This window comes from Aegilops tauschii, chromosome 7, assembly GCF_002575655.3.
Source record: "Aegilops tauschii subsp. strangulata cultivar AL8/78 chromosome 7, Aet v6.0, whole genome shotgun sequence".
NCBI lineage: Eukaryota > Viridiplantae > Streptophyta > Magnoliopsida > Poales > Poaceae > Aegilops > Aegilops tauschii.
The window spans coordinates 396,376,837-396,396,392 of NC_053041.3; the positions used below are offsets into that span (position 1 = coordinate 396,376,837).

At 46.6% G+C, this 19,556-nt stretch overlaps 2 protein-coding genes across 2 annotated transcripts; one reads left to right on the forward strand and one right to left on the reverse strand.

Annotated features, from left to right (window-relative positions):
• Window positions 1–3,253: 3,253 nt before the first annotated feature.
• On the forward strand, window positions 3,254–8,205 carry LOC109753093 (uncharacterized). Its single transcript, XM_020312024.4, has 5 exons — window positions 3,254–3,644; window positions 3,757–3,818; window positions 7,072–7,162; window positions 7,249–7,333; window positions 7,417–8,205. Exons 1-5 carry the CDS (start codon window positions 3,445–3,447, stop codon window positions 8,086–8,088), a joined length of 1,110 nt encoding a protein of 369 aa, XP_020167613.1. The 5' UTR covers window positions 3,254–3,444; the 3' UTR covers window positions 8,089–8,205.
• Window positions 8,206–12,837: 4,632 nt separating this feature from the next.
• On the reverse strand, window positions 12,838–14,052 carry LOC109753083 (BTB/POZ and MATH domain-containing protein 1-like). The gene is made up of 2 exons (XM_073505921.1): window positions 13,681–14,052; window positions 12,838–13,608 (listed from the first exon to the last, which is right to left on the reverse strand). Exons 1-2 carry the CDS (start codon window positions 13,801–13,803, stop codon window positions 12,838–12,840), a joined length of 894 nt encoding a protein of 297 aa, XP_073362022.1. The 5' UTR covers window positions 13,804–14,052.
• Window positions 14,053–19,556: the final 5,504 nt, after the last annotated feature.

Below are 19,556 nucleotides of genomic sequence, written 5' to 3' on the forward strand. Positions count from 1 at the left end.
GTATGTTGTGATTTAGTAACAAGCTCCTCAAAACATATGTTATACTCCAGAATTTATATTTGCATAGATAAAAACATATATTGACATTTCTTGTACCATACACTATAGAGATTTCTAGCAAGATATTTAATTGTACCCCAATGGACATATACACCATATTCATGTAAGTGTCACAAAAATAATCCAAGAACATATATATGTGATTTTGTAGTTACTTATTTTTCTCACATTTAATATGATTTGATCCGAACATGATTTTGAAGGTGCGGTGACGGTGTCAAACACCGGGGGTGGCTCACCGAGGGGAGCCCGGCAGAAGGCCTGCTAGGGGGCCTGCAAGGCTCGGCGATAAGAGGGGGCCCTAAGAAGGAGATAGACGCCTGACGACCCTCTTACCTCCAAAGTCAAGGGTGACAACGGCCTAGATCGCATCTCTTCCTCTGTAAAACCCTAGCCTCCACTGTGTATATAGGAGGAGACAAGAGGACTCTCATATCCATCTTTTCTCAAATAGACCAACTCTCGATAGCAATCTCACCTCCACCATTGTATTCCCTCGCACGAGGTATCCCTCCACCATGAATAACAAGAAGAAGCATGATGTAGGGTATTACTCTCCGGAGGCCCAAACCTGGGTAACTTGTGTGTGCGGGCTCCGCCCCGGTACTTGTGATCACATTGGCACCCTATCGAGAGATCTGATGGTTTTCTGCACCGTCAGTTGGCACACTAAGTAGGGGCGATGCTGGTCGGATATCTAATCCGGGCAGAGATCCAGATGAGGCCGACGAGTTCACGCCGAGCCAGACCTTCACCTTCGGCTCTTTCGAGCTAACGATTGACAGTTGGGGGTGGCGCTTCAACATTATGCCACCACCTTACATCGACTACATGCGCTTCGGGCCAATTGAGTTCCTCTTTGACGAGCACGGCAAGACCACTGCGTGTTACTCCTATTAGACGAGCATTGTAATATTTGAACACAAAATACAATTTAAATTTACCATATATGTTAGCTATGATTGTGATTTGACAAAAATAATTATACATAAATAATAAAGTTCTGTACAAATAACTATATTTACTTTTCTATTGGCTCAAATTCCAATTAACTTATATTGGATGGTTGTCTTGATCAATGTTCAGGTGATAAAGATACACATTTAATAGCAAGTCACATGTAAATGTGTGGAAACAAAGTCTGTTCCCTCTTGCCAAACCATGGGCTTGTGAGATTCCAGATTGTCACAAAACTTACTAGTTACTATTTACTACATTTGAACGGAGGTAATATTAGTTAACAAAAAATTGGTTGTGGGCCTTCTTAAGCTTGTAAAATGTGGTGTTGGTCGAGCATAAGCAATGTGGTTATCACTGTGTGCAAATGCCAATTTTCACTTAAGACTGTAGCATAACCCCTTGAGCTTGTGTACAACGCCCAATTCGGTTCGACTATGAGATGTCGTAACATCCCCAATGTATCATCTCTATCAATATCGGTAGTGTGTCGATGTAAATAAAGTAGAGGAAGATCCTGAAGACAGACGACTGCACATCCTCCACGTCACGTGACCAGACTCATTCTCCCTTGTGGGCCCATAGAGCTCTGCCTTGAACATAGACGACCGTGCCGCCAACAACATCTTGTGCGCGGGAAGGACTTCCCTCGGGATATGAAGCGTTATACGCCCCGCCCTTTCCCTCGAGCAATGCCCCAACATTGCCGGGCGGAGTCGGAGGGGACAACTTGATCTGTGGTAGTGGCCCGGTCTCCAATACCCACAGTTGCTTCATCACACCGCCAATGAATTCAATGGCTAGCTGATAGGTCCGAAGATACCATGACAACGACCTTTCGAGCTGATCTAGCTACGTGATTGACGATGACCTTGGTGCCAATAGACACCCACCCAGTAATGATCTTTCTTTGTAGACTCACGAAGTATCTAAAGTAAAGTCAAGACCCCTGTCATAATGTTTCTTTCCTTTATAAAAGCAGACTGGCAAAGGGACATTAGTTTCTCCGCAACAAAATCCACACCGAGGGTGCCTACCTTAGGCCATAGCCACAATTTTGTACAACACTTGAAGCGGATTGGTACGTATTTATGAGTTATTTCAACATCAATGGCCCTAGTAGCTCTATTTGTTTCCATTTTGTCAATTTCATTCTTAGATCTCCAAATCGACCACTTCATTAACAGATAGTCTCTCCATACCATTATCAAGGCCATGTGATTTCCTTCCACATGGCTGAAGAGTTCTTTGTAAAAGGAGTTGCATGCTCCGGTTAATCAACAATGGATTGAGTATACAAGGTATGTTTTCTTCTCCCATTTCCTCTCTGGTGAAAGTACTCAGTGTTGTCATCCTTCTTGTAGGAGCTATCTTTCGCTAAATCTGTTATAACAATATTCCCCATACATTCAACACTCCCACTATTTTTTTAGCAATTTGGTCACCAGACAAAACATGAATCCCTTCCAACAACTCAAGATCTTCTAATTCATCCATCAAATCTTTATTTTGTCGAATAGAGTATCGCGTCTAGCATTCACACCCCACACTTTAGAGGCGGTTTTTGAGCTTCTCAAGTGTCAACCAAAATCTACTGGTATTCTTTTATCAAGTTTCACATGTGAATTCCATTTAGCTGTCATAAACCTTATAAGTCTGGCCTAAGGAACTTCAAGAATATATTCGCTTCACTTTTAGATGTTTTTTCAAGTTTGGTTAGGGTTTGTGTCCTGCTCAGGAAGACGAGACAACGATTGCTCTTTGAAGATGGAATAATGTTCTTTTCCGCCTTGCCCCGTCCCTGTGATGTGTTCTGCATCATCGGTGGGCGTGTGGAGGTGTGTCTCAGGTGGATATGTCCTTGGTGGATTTGCTCGGATCTAGTCTTAGTTCATCTACGTTCGTGTGTCTTCAGGTTGGATCCTTCCGATGTACGTTATTCTTTAACTGCGGCGGTTGCTGTTCTGGTGCGCTGATCCTATGAAGTCTTAGCACGACGACTTACCGACTGTCTATTGTCTGGTTCCAGCGAGGGAGCGGTGTGCCTTTGACTAGCTTCAGTACTTGTAGTCATTGCTAGGTGGTCTACATGTATTGATGTAATTTTTATTATTTTCACTGTTCGCTGTGCTGCCATGTTAGAAGATAAATAGATTGAGAGTTTTTTAAACAAAGGATTATTAGTTTTTCAGTAAGTTTCTTTTTATTTGAACGGGTGAGTGAGTAGTTTTGCGATACCACAATAGTCGAAAGGCCGTTTCGCAAAATTCGCAAAATCCCCATCAGCTGAAACCCTAGCCGCGACCCGCATCTAATTTGAGCCCGGTTCCACCAGCGACATCTCGCCGGAGACGCCGCTGACCCCTCGACGGAACCGACGCCTTCCACCGCCTACGCGGACCTTACCGTCGCGCGATCCAGGTTTCGATGGCCGCATCGTCCCCGGCCTCCAGCGGCAAGGCTGCGAGCGATTCCTCCGCTCCTCCGGCCCCTTCCCCCGTGGTATCCAATGGCAATGGAACGCCGCAGAAGCCGCCCCCCGTCGCCGGATTCGACATGCCCAAGCCCAACCTCCGCGGCCTCAACAAGCCCAAGTGCATCCAGTGCGGCAACGTCGCCCGCTCCCGGTAAGGGGACCAGGACTTCTCAAGCTTCTTAGGCAGGATTTGTTTCTCGCGCTGGCGCTTATCTCTGTATCCGTCTGGGTTCATGAAATTTGTGCATTGGTTGGCTTTTCAGGTGCCCGTTCCAGTGTTGCAAGAGCTGCTGCTACAAAGCTCAGAACCCTTGCCACATTCATGGTATGCCTAATAATGCCACTAACGCTGGTGCTGATAATAGATTTTATCTTCAACGATAAATTACATTTTTTGTTGTTAGCCACACCGGAACAGTTTTTTTCGTGAATACACAAAGATTTGCATACCATTTCATTGAGGCTGTGTTCGGTTGAAAGGGATTTGAAGGGGGTTTGGCAGGGATTGAGGAGGATTTGATCCCCTACAAGTCAAAACCCCCCCAAATCCCCTCCAATCCTCTTGTGGAGGGGTGTAAGCGAACAAGGCCTGAGGGGGTTGGGGTGGGGGGAGAGAAAGGTTCAATACATAAGCAAATATGCCACATGCACATGAGCATTGAGTATATGTGACACGGGGAGCAGCCCTAACGGCCACAAGGCGAGGAAATGGCTGCGTCTCGAGGATTATTTTAACCAAAGCAGTGACTCCAGCGAGCCCACGAACAAGCCTCGTCTCTGGTGATCTGAGTTAGACAGGTGAGTGTGGGTTGTTCGGCGTTGCACGTCTTCCACAGCCACCACACGATGAGGTTGATGAGCAGTTAGCTGCTTTCCAAGTATATGCACCGTCACTAATTTAGCCCAGCGTGCCTGCAATAATTTCCCAAAGGCGATCTCCTTTTGGTTTTCGGGTGTGTTTGGTTTGAGTCCCAACTAGCCTAACCAAAATTTGGTAAGTTGTTTGGATTATAGCCATTGTACCTGCCAAGATTTTGGCAAAATTGCTAGGCATCCATTTGCGGTTCGCATAAGTTTGGCAACTTGGATTGATTAGTGTTTGGTTTTATAAAGTGAGGCACATACAGGTCCAGCCGGCCAAGTCCATGGCATTGAAAGCGCAAGTAGGAAACAAATCACATCAATTAGGAGGGGAGGAGGCCTCCGAAGCTGCGAAGCATGCAGCCAATACACGTGTTGGTAAAATTGGGCATGCACGGCATGGTGCGAGTCTCACACAAAACAACTGCAGTTAATTATAGGAGAAAGGTTCAATACATGACAACCAAATATTCCACGTGCACATGAGCATTGCGCATATATGACATGGGGAGCAGCACTAATGGTCACAAGGCAAGGAAATGGCTACGTCACGGGGATCATGTTAACCAAAGCAGTGGCTCCAGCACGAGCCCATGAACAAGCCTCGTCTCTGGTGATCTGAGTTTGACAGGTGAGTGTGGGTTGTTCGGCGTTGCACGTGTTCCACAGCCACCACGTGGTGAGGATGACGAGCAGTTAGCTGCTTTCCAAGTATATGCGCAGTCACTAATTTAGCCCAGCCTGCCTGGAATAATTTCCCAAAGACGACCTCCTTTTGGTTTTCGGGTGTGTTTGGTTTGAGCCCCAACCAGCCCAACCAAAAATTTGGTAAGTTGTTTTTTGGATTATAGCCATTGTACCTGCCAAGATTTGGCAAAATTGCTAGGCACCCATTTGGAGTTAGCATAAATTTGGCAACTTGGGTTGATTAGTGCTTGGTTTTAAAAAGTGAGGCACATAAAGGATTACAGGGTCAGCCGGCCAAGTCCACGGCATGAAAGTGCAAGTAGGAAACAAATCACATCAATAAAAAAGGGGAGGAGGCCTCCGAAGCATGCAGCCAATACACGTGTTGGTAAAATTGGGCATGCACGGAATGGGGAGTGTCTCATGCAAAAGAACTGCAGTTAATTATAGGAGAAAGGTTCAATACATGACAACCATATATTCCACGTGCACATGAGCATTGAGCATATGTGACAAGGGGAGCAGCACTAATGGTCACAAGGCGAGGAAATGGCTACGTCTCGGGGATCATGTTAACCAAAGCAGTGGCTCCAGCGCGAGCCCGCGAACAAGCCTTGTCTCTGGTGATCTGAGTTAGACAAGTGAGTGTGGGCTGTTTGGCGTTGCACGTCTTCCACATCCACCACGCGGTGAGGATGATGAGCAGTTAGCAGCTTTCCAAGTATATGCACTGTCACTAATTTAGCCCAGCCTGCCTGGAATAATTTCCCAATGGCGACCTCCTTTTGGTTTTCGGGTGTGTTTGGTTTGAGCCCCAACCAGCCCAACCAAAAATTTGGTAAGTTGTTTAGATTATAGCCATTGTACCTACCAAGATTTTGGCAGAATTGCTAGGCATCCATTTGGAGTTAGCATAAGTTTGGCAACTTGGATTGATTAGTGCTTGGTTTTAAAAACTGAGGCACATAAAGGATTATAGGGTCAAGCCGGCCAAGTCCACGACATTGAAAGCGCAAGTAGGAAACAAATTACATCAATTAAGAGGGGAGGAGACCTCCGAAGCTGCGAAGCATGCAGCCAATACACGCGTTAGTAAAATTGGGCATGCATGGCATGGAGCGAGTCTCATGCAAAGAATCTGCAGTTAATTATAGGAGGAAACAGCCAATCAATTTAATCAGGTAAGATGTGCGTGAACGCGTGGCGCTTTGGATCCAGTTAGCTTTAATTTAGCAGGATAATCTGCCTGCCTTTTTAACAGCACCAAACGTATTCACACCCGCTGGCTCTTCGCGAGCTTTTTCCGTGCCCTCTGTGCACCAACAATTGGCGAAAATAGCACGGGGACGTCCAGGGCGCGATGGGCGAGCCAAAGTTTTGGCCTCAGGCCACACGGCAGCCAAATCATACGGGAAAGCTAATTTTTTGGTGTGATCAGTATAGGTTGTAAACCAAACACACCCTAGCCTCTCTCGTCATTCAGCCACACCTGTTTGATGGTCATAGTTCAGGTTCTATTCGGATGCTTAGCCAATATGCAGCGTATGACTGTATCTTAGCTGGGCTAGCTGCTTCTTCACTATTTAGCCTCCCTTGTTTTATGGTCATAGTTCACAATTTGTGTGGTTCAGTAGCCATGTCAGCTCGCTCTATCTTAGCTAGGCTAGCTAGCCATTATTAGCTAATTCATTTTTCCCGGGGATGATGTTTTGTTATTTTACACTTGATGGCAATGGACAACTTCCAAGTATCCATTCGTTTGGTCAGAAACTGAGGTTATGTTTGGGTCTCTCCCAAACTTGCTAGGAAAGGCGTTTGGTATCAATATCATAATAGAAGTCTCACTTTTCTCAGATTACTGATCTGGCCTTGCATTAGTATATAGTGGAACCTGCATTAGATATATTACTTTCAAATTTGAACCGCCAAAACGTCATATATTTAGGAACGGAGGTAGTAGTAGTTTATCTTTAAACTCTTTATTTTGGAAAAATGGCACTAATCTTTTCTTGCTCCACTTATCACTGCAGTTCTCAAACAGAACAACACATTGCCAGAGAAGACACCACCAGCTCCTATCCCTTTGTCAGACCAACCATCTACCAATTCACCTTTAACAGGGTAATCTTCAGAAACCCCACTAGTAAAAATTCATCGTTATGCAAGAAGGGTCCTTATTTCCAATGCTTGCTTGTCATTTCTTGTAGTTCTTCGTCGAGGCTGTCTTCCCTACAAAAGCTTCCCCTTCATTTTCTGAATTCAATCCGAACAAGAAAGTCCCTTGCCAAGAAGGTTCTTGGCTGTTCCACCCTGTTTGATTATTTAGAGTAGTTTTATACTCTTGTGGTTAATAACTTGCAGTACTTGTGTTGTAGGACATTGCAAGCATAAACAAGTGGAGGTTTATGAAGCTAAAGGAACATATGCAAGGAGATATTGATGTTGAAAATGAAGCATATGATAGGTACACACAGAATATAGGATTGCTGGAGGAAACGTTCTATCTCAAAGAAGATTCTGCTGGTGAACATGAAACTGAAGCAACTTCCTCGGAAGAAATGATGGAAATAATGGTCTCTGAGGCAAAGGTGAGGTTAAAATCTGATTGCGCAAATGCAGCTGGCTTTAAAGAGAGGATTGCCACTGTCTTGGACCAGAAGCTGAAGAAATTGCAAGAGAGGAACAGTGCCTACGAGGATGACAACTCCTCTGACCAAAATCTAGATGACCATACGAAGCCTGTGAAGTTGAACATAAAACAGCAAACAGTGAGAAACGCGAAAACAAACGAGCTGCTTGGTAAGTTAACAAAAGCACAGAGTGAGGATGATTTGAAGCCTTGCCTCAGTATCATGGCGCAGCTGTTTGGGAAGGAGATTGCTTCCTCCTCCATGGGCACATCAAACAAGTCAAGCGACCAAGAATCAACCCCTGCAGTTGCGCCCTCTTATTCATTTCCGAAGCTCACAACTAGGCTGGAGGTAGACGAGAACATGATGTCTAAGATCAACGAGTTATATTCTTTGAGTCAGGTTGTTCAGCTGTAATCTGGGACCTGGACTGGTCCTATGCCTCCAAACCCCAGAGGCATGTCGTGAATACAAAATGTGGACTGGTTTCTTGCTGTCTGATAACGTCAAAACGTATCCAGTACTGTTTATCTAGTGTTTCTGTACTGTCTTGAATAATGTGATGAACTGTTTCCAACGAAGTAAAAAAAAACACCATGGGAGCAATGGAGTTTTTTTTAACTTGTGGCACACTTTATTCAAATCAAATCATGGTTACATCATTAGCAAGTTCAGCTAGGATAAACTGCGGAGGGTCATCATCCCATAAAATTACACGATTTGAATCATATGAATTCCTAACTAACTTGTGCCACTTGTTTGTCTCCCTTGGACAATGACCGGGCTGTCCTCTGATACATATAGGGAGGATAAGAGGGGGACCCGCTGTAGATGATCCAAGAGACTGAGCTAATTCTGTGCGCCAAGTGAAAACACTCATTCAGAGCAATGAAGTATTTGTTTTTTCTTGTCTATGGAAACTAAGCTACATCAAGAGGGAATAATCGTGATTCAAGAAAAAGAGGGAATAATCGTATGTTGTCTGTTTTCCTAATCCAGAAATATGTTGAGCACGTTGAAGATTTATACTACTTGTTTCTTGAAGTCAATGCGGGAAGTAAATCTAAATGATGATATATTCAGCCCTTAAAGACGGACGAGACTTGCCTGCTCCCCGTGCGTGCGCCCATCCGTGCTCCCGCGTATGTGGCTTGAGTTGATTGGAACAAAATAAAGCCCGGCCCCATCCCTTTAAAATCAGGGGGAGATGATTAGATTAGAAAGGAAAAAGGAAAAAAGACAGCCGTTGGATGAAGTGGGAGCACGGATGGGAGCATGGGAGGGAGCAGGCAAGCCGGATCCCTTAAAGATGTGATCATTTTTCTTACATAGGTTTTGAGAACAATGGCTGATCTTGCCAGGACCCTAGACATATATCAATTCGTGATAATTTCAGACATCCCAAATTTTATACTAAATTGATGGCTCCTAGATTGTCTCTGCGCATGGCCGAACTGGTGCCGATCAACCAATCAGCTTTCATTTGTGGTCGATCAATTAATGACAAATCAGTTGTGAGAAAATTGCACAAGAACAAGGTGAAAGGAGTGTTACTCAAATTGGATATCTCGTGTGCCTTTGACTCCGTCGCTTGGCCCTTTCTCTTCGAAGTTCTATGCGCGAAAGGTTTCTTGAATGTCTGGAGATCTTAGGTAGCCACTTTACTCATGACAACAACTCTTGAGTTGTCGTCAATGACTGTGTGGCCCAAGTTCATGCACACTCGAGGGTTGCGTCAAGGTGACCTGTTGTCGCCACTTCTATTCGTAATTGCCATGGATGTTCTCACGTAATGATAGTAAAAGTGCAACATCTTGGAGCTATTAGTGCAATGCAAGGATGCACTCCTCTGCAGCGACTGTCGATTAATGCTGATGACGTGGTTCTCTTCGTGAGGCCTACCATATCGAATGAGCTTCATTAGAGAAACTCAACATTTTTGGCATGACTTCATGCCTTCGAGTCAACTTTGCGATATCTTCTGCTATTATGATTCGTGGAGAGGAGAGGGACATACATACAGTCGAAATAGCCCTTCCAGATGGAATGTTTTCCTTGCAAGTATCATGGACTTCAACTATCTATCAAGTAGTTAACTCGCTTGGAGTGGAACCATTTATTGACGAGGTTCTGAATTTCCTGTCTAATTGGCAGAAAGGTTTGGTGACAAGGGTTGGCAGATTGGTTTTAGTAAACACGGTTGTCAGGGCGAGGCCTACTCATCACGTGCTAGTCGATGATGCGCCAAAGTGGGCTCTCTGAGAGTGTGGATAAGGATGCAAAGCATTCTTTTGAGAGGCCGCAAAGGAGATACATGGAGGAAGTGCCTAGTTTCATGGTATAGCGTGTGTCGCCCTAAGCAACTTGGAGGCCTAGGCATCATTGATCTTAGGAAGGAACAAACGCGTTGCGATTACGCTGGGCTTGGCTGCAACGCACTGATGATACACGACCATGGAAGGGACTTCCCCTCGCCACCGATCCGCTTGTTCAAGGGACTTTCAACAACCTTGTAGTGCGTTGGCACGTGGGATAAGGCGACCACATCCTCTGGAAGGATCGATGGCTCGATGGTGCTACTGTCCTGAGATCGCACCAATTGTGGTTGCTCATATAAAATCTCAAACGATCAACCGTCGCAAGTCAGTGATGGCCTGCACTTGAACCAATGGGTGTCTAACATCAGAGGCGAGCTATCCACTGAAGGAATGGTGGGACCCTATTATTGGTGGATCTATTGGTTGGGCATGATGATCAAGCAATCTGGAAGTGGAACAAACAATGAATTTACACAATAGCGTCGACCTACCGATACTTTTCCATGGTAGTGTGGTTGTAGCTTATGCTGGTGCGGTTTGGAAGTGTTGGGGACCCCTGTCCTGAAAAATCTTCACGAGGTTTGCTCTTCAGCACAGGTTATGGACCTCAGGCCGAAGGCTGAAACATGGCCTACAGGACCAGCCCTCTACGTGCTATACCTGTGACCAGGAGGAAGACACGATCGATCATATCCTGCTTCGATGTGTTTCACGCAACAAGTCTGCTTCTACAACCTCTTGGGTTTAAATAAGTTTACTCCGCCAAGGTGGAGGCCGAGAGGCGGAATCGAGCTTTGCTCACAGTGCGCCGCTGATGGATGCAGGTAGAAGAAGATTTCAGAACCCTAAGGATTTTGATGTAATCTTCTTTTCCTAGACAAATGTGTTTGTAAGGACTTGTGATACTTAATATATGGCCTTATGCCATTTCGCAAAAAAGACTAATTTCGCGAGGTGAAAACAGCCAACCCGGCTAGTCAGAATCAAATCCAAATGTAATATAGGTAAAGAATTCTAAAAGGAGGATCAACCACCGGCTCCTACATCAATTAATTCACAGAGTCATATATTATTGATTATTCAACAATGTCAAGCAAACCCAGGGTTGATGCAGAAAAAACGAGATTAAATAAAAACAAAAACCCAAGAGCATCCAAAAGGATCCGCCTCACTTTCGAATCTTGTGATCGAATAAAAACAAAAGGCTAGTCTTAGATAAAGCTTTTAGGAAGGGGTCGCCATAGGCATACCAAAGTTGATGGCTCCAACCAAATGTTGCACTTAGTAGTTTCATCCAAGAGGGGAGGAGCGGGTGGTGGTGGGCTAAGGTTGGGGAGAAGGTTGTTTTAGGAGAAAAGACTAATTGGCTATGAATGAATCGTGCACTGTTCTACTTTGTCGGATGCATTTGATAGTATTTTTTAAGAAAAAACCGTTACATGCATGGATGTGCCTTAAGCAAACAAAGGAAAGGAATGGCCACGGGCGAGGCATCAACCGTTTTCACAACTGTCTGATCAGTGTTTGATTGTGTGGCGCACAACACCCTTCCCTATCGCATACGTGTTTTCAATATCGATCATGTTGCAAACAAACAAGCTCAACACAGTGTGTGTTACAGACCGCCAAGCCCATCTGTCTACTCACTGCCTCGCCTGATCCACAACTGCCGCCGAGCCAAGGAGAGGCGCCTCGCACCATCGCGTTCCACGACGACCGGTCTCCGATGACCCCCGACGAGGTCGCCCGCCCCATTGCACGCCTCCTCTCCTACTGCTCGGCGTCGCCGGAGCCACCCTTGCACTGCCCCACCACGGAGCTCTGCCGCCCTTGCCTCAATTGAGTGCCACCGCCTGCAGGTTGTCGTCGTTGGGCGCCTCCATGCGGGATCTCCGCCGTCGAACGCCTTCCCGCCGGCCGGATCGATGGATCGTGTGATATCCGCGACACTAGCACAGAGCGCCGTCAACCTCACCGGTGTCCTATCACCACCTTTGGCGCCGACAACAACCACAGTCGGCGCACGACACGGTGGCGAAGTTTCTGCAACATGATATCTGTTGCAAAAAATCTTGGGCAACTAGGAACACAGCGAAGAGGCCAAAGATGTTGTTGCAAATTTTGCAACAAGGGTTTTGTTGCAGAGGGAAGAGGCCGGAGATGCTTGGTCCTGTTGCAACGGAGGTTTTGCAAACATCAATTTGAGATTTTTTTTTTGCATTACCATCGCAAAGAAGATATTCTGGATTTCTTATATGATATCTTCAAGGCAAATAGACCCAATTCGATGGTTGATGAAGTTTTAAAGTGTCTTGTTGCAGAAAAATAGAGTTGCGTCATACAACCGAACCGCCCGTGACCCAGCCAATCTTTTATTGGCCCGTGGACTCGTAGCACGCCCCAGCAAACAAAGAACAAAAAAGCAAATGGGATTTTGATGAACACTTTTCATCCATAGGAATAATATACTCCCAATTTTATACTAATCAACATCAATTAATATAGATTGGAGGGAGTACAACGTTTATGCAAGAAACCCCTTCGAACATGTGGTTTTCAATCAGATTTTGAGGCAAGGTTTTCAATCACATGTGTGATGTGTCACCGTAACTCCCAGTCCGTAAACCTGTAGCATCACTACCCCTTTCCAGCCACAATCAAACAAATTACTCAAATTAATACTGTATTTAGGAACACAATCTGGTATCTTGCTGGTGCAAATAAAGGTCATGTCGCAGTGTTGCATTTGTATATCACCTAAACATCTTTGTTTTTCACCTCTTTGGAACGGCTGCTACCTTCCTTGCTTCTTCTTCTCAGAGCAGGAAAGGACAGGAGAAGGCGGATGTCAGGGACAAGCCATGAACTCGGCGCAAGCTTCACTCAGCTTCTTGAAGCCGTGTCGGTCAGCCATGTCCAGCGTGGCTGCCACGGTCTCGGCGTCGAGGCTCTTGCACAGGACACGCTCGCAGATCGCCCTCAGCCTGCCCATGCCGTACCGCTCGGCGGCGATAAGGAGGTGCCGGATCATCGCCTTGTGGCCGGCGCCATTAAGGCCACCCACGACCGGCAGCGCGTCCGTGTAGGCGAAGTCGACCAGCGCCTTGAACGACTGTGCCGGCATGCCTCCGCCGTCCACGGAGATCTGTACCTTCCTGTCGCTGCGCGTCGTCGCCGTGTGGATGTGGCGCTTGAGAAAGCCCGGCGCCCGGGCGTCGAGGATGCAGTAGTGCGCGGCGATCGTCTCTCCTGCGACTTCGATGATCACGTCCGGTTCCTGCTTGCCGTAGCCGGCTTGCTGGAAGAGCGGCAGGCCGGAGGACGGTGGCGGGTCGTCGAAAGTGAGGAGGTCGCTGCAGACGTCGATGGCGCACTCGATCTTGAGGCGGTCACCGAGGACGTACCGCGAGCCGGCATGGAGGTGGCTCCTCCTGACAAGCTCGCCGGTGCCCCAGGTGCACGTGTCCTCGCTGCTGGCGTCGAACAGGATCGGGTCCTTCTCGCGGAACAACGGCACCGTCTCGCCGGTGGTCTGGTCGACCAGCCCGAACCCGACGCGCGCCCAGGCCGCAGCGCCCTCGGTCACCAGCTCGACGAAGGCGGCAACGTGGTCCGACGACTCCGAATTGCCGCCGGCATGGTGGTTATCGCCGTCGGGGTAGTAGCGGACGGCCCAGTCGAGGCCGCTGACGGTGAAGGTCGGCGAGTACAGAAAGCCATCTACGTCACATTGTTTCTTCCTCAGACCGCTGAAGCCGTGGATGTCCAGGACGTGCGTTCCACGGGCCGTCTTCGTGATCGTCGCCGCCACCATGGTCACACACGCCGGCGCCGTTGCAAGATTGCAACAGATAAAACGGAGTTTTGATTGAATGCGTTGCTACATCCATACATATAGAGAGACAGATACAGGCTTGGTACTTGTGTCTGGACTCTAGAGAAGATAGGTCTACTTTTGAATTTAAATGCCCAATTGTCATAACCGCGCGGACTGCGGTTGTTGACCAAAATTATTTTATCTTCTTTCATGGTCATGTTTTTTGACCGCTTAATAAAGGGAAAACGCTTGTAATCATCCGGCCGATGAATGCGCTGAAAATCAACCGCCTTATGCGCTCTCCATGCGTCCCCTCTGGCCCACCCTCTGCATCTCCCCTCCAACCTTATCTATAGTTCTACACGATGCTATCATCTCTTCCAGAAATTTCTCAGCGGTAACCCCATCCCAATCCTTTCCTCTCCCTCTAATTTTGATCCCCAACTTCTCTCTTCCTGGCCTCTCTCAATCCAACCCCACACTATGAGCGCAAACTATTACAGGAGTCATCCGGCTGCTGCAGAGCAAGCCAGCGCCGCCGCTTCGCTGCAGGAAAGCATGCCTCAACGCTGCTGCAACTAGAGCAGCAGCTGCTCGCATTAGAGTGCTTCAAAGGAAGGGGGCACCTCTACGGAACTTCGTCGGCACTGCCCAGACCTCATCAGAATACAGGTGACAATGGCGACTCGGTGTTTCTGCAACATGGATAATGTTACTGAGACATCGGTGGTGTTTCGGGAACATGGGCAGTGTTGCAAAAGGGCTTTGTGAACAAGAAAGTTTCTACAACAAGACCTCTGTTGCAAAAAAAAAAAAACTGCAACAAGACCTTTTTGCGAAAAATTTCTGCAATAAGATCTTCGTTCTTTTTTTTTCTGCAATAGGCATCGTGTTGCGACGGCCTTTCTGCAACACACCTGTTGCAAAGGGAGGTTGCACATGTGGGTAGATCGGATGGCCATCAGCATGTCCATCCAATGGTCAGCGAGGCGGCGGATCTTTTCTCAGTATCCGCTGGCGGACGCGTAGCATTGCCCTAAAGGGAAAAACGCTTGTAATCATTTTTCATGTTCTTAATAAAGTTAAGAACATGAAAAATAAAAGATTACCTCTTTACAATAGGGGAGAGGAGGATCATGGGTGTTTTGGAATTTCGCAATACTAGTAGCAAGCTCATGGGCTATTGAATTAGCTTCTCTGAGCTCATGTACAAAACTTACTTTAGCAAACTCTCTGGATATAGTAGGAATCGTTAAACACCGTCGCTGCAGTACCCGCTGCTAACTTCATTTAAGATGTTGATAAGCTCCATGTTGTCCGCGGACCACTCCAGTGGTTTGAAAGAAGCATCGACGTTAACCTTGACAAAATTTACTAGTGGTGCTGACCAAGAACATTTCCTTACCTTGGGGTGGGGGCTAGCAGATGTTATACAAATTTCTGCGAGGCTTCTGATCGCAATGGCCGATCTTTCAGACAGTTACACCTGCTTCTCTCTAGAATGTTGCCTACTTCCCCACCAAAGGTACCAGCACGCAACCGGTATCAATTCGGTTGATGACACCTGCCCCATAACTGGCGATTGAATCTGATGTATCGAAAGTACTCCCTCACAAGCCTGCTCGATCGGATCATCTAAACCTAAGTGTTTCCAAACCTTCTTAGTCCTTGGACATTGAAACAACATCATGTTTTGTATCCTCAGCACCCCTAACACAAACCAGACATCAACCAGGACCTTCGAGTGTCTATTTGCAAGATTAAAACGACAGGGCATGATTCCTTGCATAACTCTCCATATAATTTTTTCAACTTCGCTCAAAACTTTCAGTTCCGAAATAGTGGCCCGTATTGGATGTGGGTCTGTTCCTTCCGCAAGTACCCTTCGGTTTATTTTCTACCCATATGAGCCTCCAATTCAACATGGTAAGCCGATTTCACCAAGAACATGCATGATCTAGTAAGAGATCATGCCACAAAATCTTCCATTTGGTAATCAGCTAGCGGGATAGAAAGGATTATGTGCACATCAACAAACCAGATGTTATGATCGGCATATACTATAGCCCATGCAGTTAGGGTCTTGACCCAGTTATTTTATCGTTATTAGGGGCTTAGCCCAGTTATGGCATTTGGAGATTATATAAACTCATGTAAGGACTCGTTTGAAGTTAAGCAGAAACAATCATATTTGCTCGGCTTCCTAAAGGGAGCCGGGAGACCTAACCCTAGCCGCCGCAGCCGCCACCACCGGGACCTCCGTCGCATCCATCATGCCGCTGCCGCTGCCGCCGCCACCGGCGATCTCGGGGCCGGGCCTTCCGTCGACAACGCCCCGGGTGCCCATCCACCAGGTTTGTTTTCCCCCGTCGCCATCTTCGCTACCGGCCTGGCTCGTCGGGTCCATCGAGCCTGTCTACATGATGGCCTTAGGACAGCCGCACGTGCTGCCACCGCCGGCGCCTGATAACCCACAAGTATAGGGGATCGCAACAGTTTTCGAGGGTAGAGTATTCAACCCAAATTTATTGATTCGACACAAGGGGAGCCAAAGAATATTCGCAAGTATTAGCAGTTGAGTTGTCAATTCAACCACACCTGGATAATTTAGTATCTGCAGCAAAGTATTTAGTAGCAAAGTAGTATGGAAGTAGCGGTAACGGTGGCAAAAGTAACAGTAGCAGTTTTGTAGTAATTGTAACAGTGGCAACGGTAAAGTAACTAAGCAAAGATCAATATGTGAAAAGCTCGTAGGCATTGGATCAGTGATAGATAATTATGTCGGATGCGATTATTCATGCAACAGTTATAACATAGGGTGACACAGAACTAGCTCCAGTTCATCAATGTAATGTAGGCATGTATTCCGAATATAGTCATACGTGCTTATGAAAAAGAACTTGCATGACATCTTTGGTCCTACCCTCCCATGGCAGCGGGATCCTATTGGAAACTAAGGGATATTAAGGCCCCCTTTTAATAGAGTACTGATACGTCTCCAACATATCTATAATTTATGAAGTATTCATGCTATTATATTATCCATCTTGGATGTTTAATGAGCCTTACTATGCATTTTTATATTATTTTTGGGACTAACCTATTAACCCAGAGCCTAGTGCCAGTTTCTGTTTTTCCCTTGTTTCAGTGTTTCGCAGAAAAGGAATATCAAACGGAGTCCAAACGGAATGAAACCTTCGGGAGAGGTATTTTTGGAACGGAAGCAATCCAGAAGACTTGGAGTGTACGTAAGGGAAGCAACGAGGAAGGCACGAGGCAGGGGGCGCGCCCACCCCCTGGGCGCGCCCTCCACCCTCGTGGGCCCCTCGTGGCTCCCCTGACTGACTTCTTTCGCCTATATATATATATATATATATATATATATATATATATATATATATATATATATATATATATATATATATCAATATACCCTAAAACCATCGGGGAACAGAATAGAACAGGAGTTCCGCCGCCGCAAGCCTCTGTAGCCACCAAAAACCAATCGGGACCCTGTTCCGGCACCCTGCCGGAGGGGGGATCCCTCACCGGTGGCCATCTTCATCATCCCGGCGCTCTCCATGACAAGGAGGGAGTAGTTCACCCTCGGGGCTGAGGGTATGTACCAGTAGCTATGTGTTTGATCTCTCTCTCTCTCTCTCTCTCTCGTGTTCTTGAGGTGGTACGATCTTGATGTATCGCGAGTTTTGCTATTATAGTTGGATCTTATGATGTTTCTCCCCCTCTACACTACAAAAAAATACACTTCCGTGATGATACGTGTTTGTCACAGTAGGTCGCGTTTTTTGTCATGCATGTACATCCATGACAAATTTATGACAGAATCAAGATAGTCATACCTGTGCTGTCGTAGAAGTGTTCCATGACATTACCAAAATTATCATCACGGAAGTGTCCAATTCCATGACGATAAATCGCGCGTCACAGAAGTGCTTTCGTCAAGGGTGACCGACACGTGGCATCCACCGTAACGGAACGCCGTTAAGCTATCGGGTCAGGTTTTGGATCCGATAACCCGTTAACAGCCACGACCAATGGGGATTTTCCACGTGTAAAATCATCATTGGCTGGAGGAGACACGTGTCAGGTCCGCGTTGGCACAGGTGTCACTCATCCAATGGGTGAGGCGCGCCTATGATATGTTTAAATGGGCCGGCCCAACTGAAGGCCCACAAGATTTTGCGGACCATAATGGGCCGGCCCAGCTAAAGGCCATGAGATTTTGCGGACCATAATGGGCTGGCCCAGCTAAAGGCCCACAAGATTTTGCGGGCCATAATGGGCCGGCCCAGGTAAAGGCCCACAAGATTTTTGTGTGCCATAGGCCGGCCCAGGTAAAGGCCCACAAGATTCTTGCGGATCATAATGGGCCGGCCCAGCTAAAGGCCCACGAGATTTCGCTGACATTAATGGGCCGGCCCAGCTGTAGGCCCACAAGATTTTGAGGACCCTAGTAGGCCGGCCCATTAACTGGCTGCCATGTTTTGGGCCAAATGCCGGCCCATATTTGATCCGGTCCATTAATGGCCTGCCATGCTCCGGGCCTAATAGTGGCCCATATGAGATCCGGCCCGTTAAAAGCCTACCACATTCTCGGCCAAATTACGGCCCAGATCAGGTCCGGCCCTTTAAGAGGCTTTGGGCTCAATTATGGCCCATATCAGATTCAGCCCGTCAACTGGACACTATGCTTTTGGGCCCACTTGCTAAAGGCCCACTTAGTAATTCGGCCTGATATTAGTTTTGGCCTGTTAAGGGCCCGTTTAACATTTCGGCCCTATATTAATTTCGGCCTGTTAAAAGCCCGTCATATAGTTGGGCCTAACTACGGCCCGGTTTGCATCCGGCCTGCTCGCAGCCGATATCTGATTGGGCCAAACAAGGACCGAGACAATTTTGGCCTGTTAAAAGCCTGTGATTTGATTCGCACAATCATGGGCCGGGGTTCATTTCGGGCTGCTGCCGGCCCGTGAGCTGTTCGGCACGTTTCAGGCCCAACCTACATCGTGATTGCATGACGGCCCGATTATGTACCGTAATTTTACGGTTTGGCCGGTTTACTGCGAAGACATGATATATATACAGTAAAATAACTGCAGCATCGTGAATAAGAAAAAACCTAGACTATACAATAAAGAAATTACGGCATATTACATCCACTGGGCATCAAAGTTCGCCACTATGATAATAAAGCACAAGCAGACAACAGATTACATACACTGGGCATCAAAGATCGCCACCAGTGCAAATAAACACGCCGACAAAATAATATACAAAACCGACAACACTTCAATAGAGTTCAAGAAAGGTTAGCCTTGCTGGGGAGCTGCAGCGCAAGCAGCTGAGCAAGATGACGAGACTGTGCTTGTTCAACACTTATATCTTCCTCACTCTGAAAGATAAAGAAGCAGACAAATGACAGGTTTTGCACATAAAAGTATCAATGGTGACAATTCATCACATTTCTTACTGACGAATAAAGTGACACAGTTTAAAATTGCATTAACACAATATGGTATTGTTCAGGTCAAGACATGGCAGGAAATGACATTGTGAAGGAGTTGGCAGCTTCACGACACCACTGGATTACAGATCAAGAACTCATAAGTATCAATGGTTAGTGTGTTGTCAATTTATACCATTTCAGATTGGCAAATAAAGAGACGGTTTAAATAATAGTAGAATGATATGACATTGTTCATAGTTAAGACATTGCAGAATATGACATT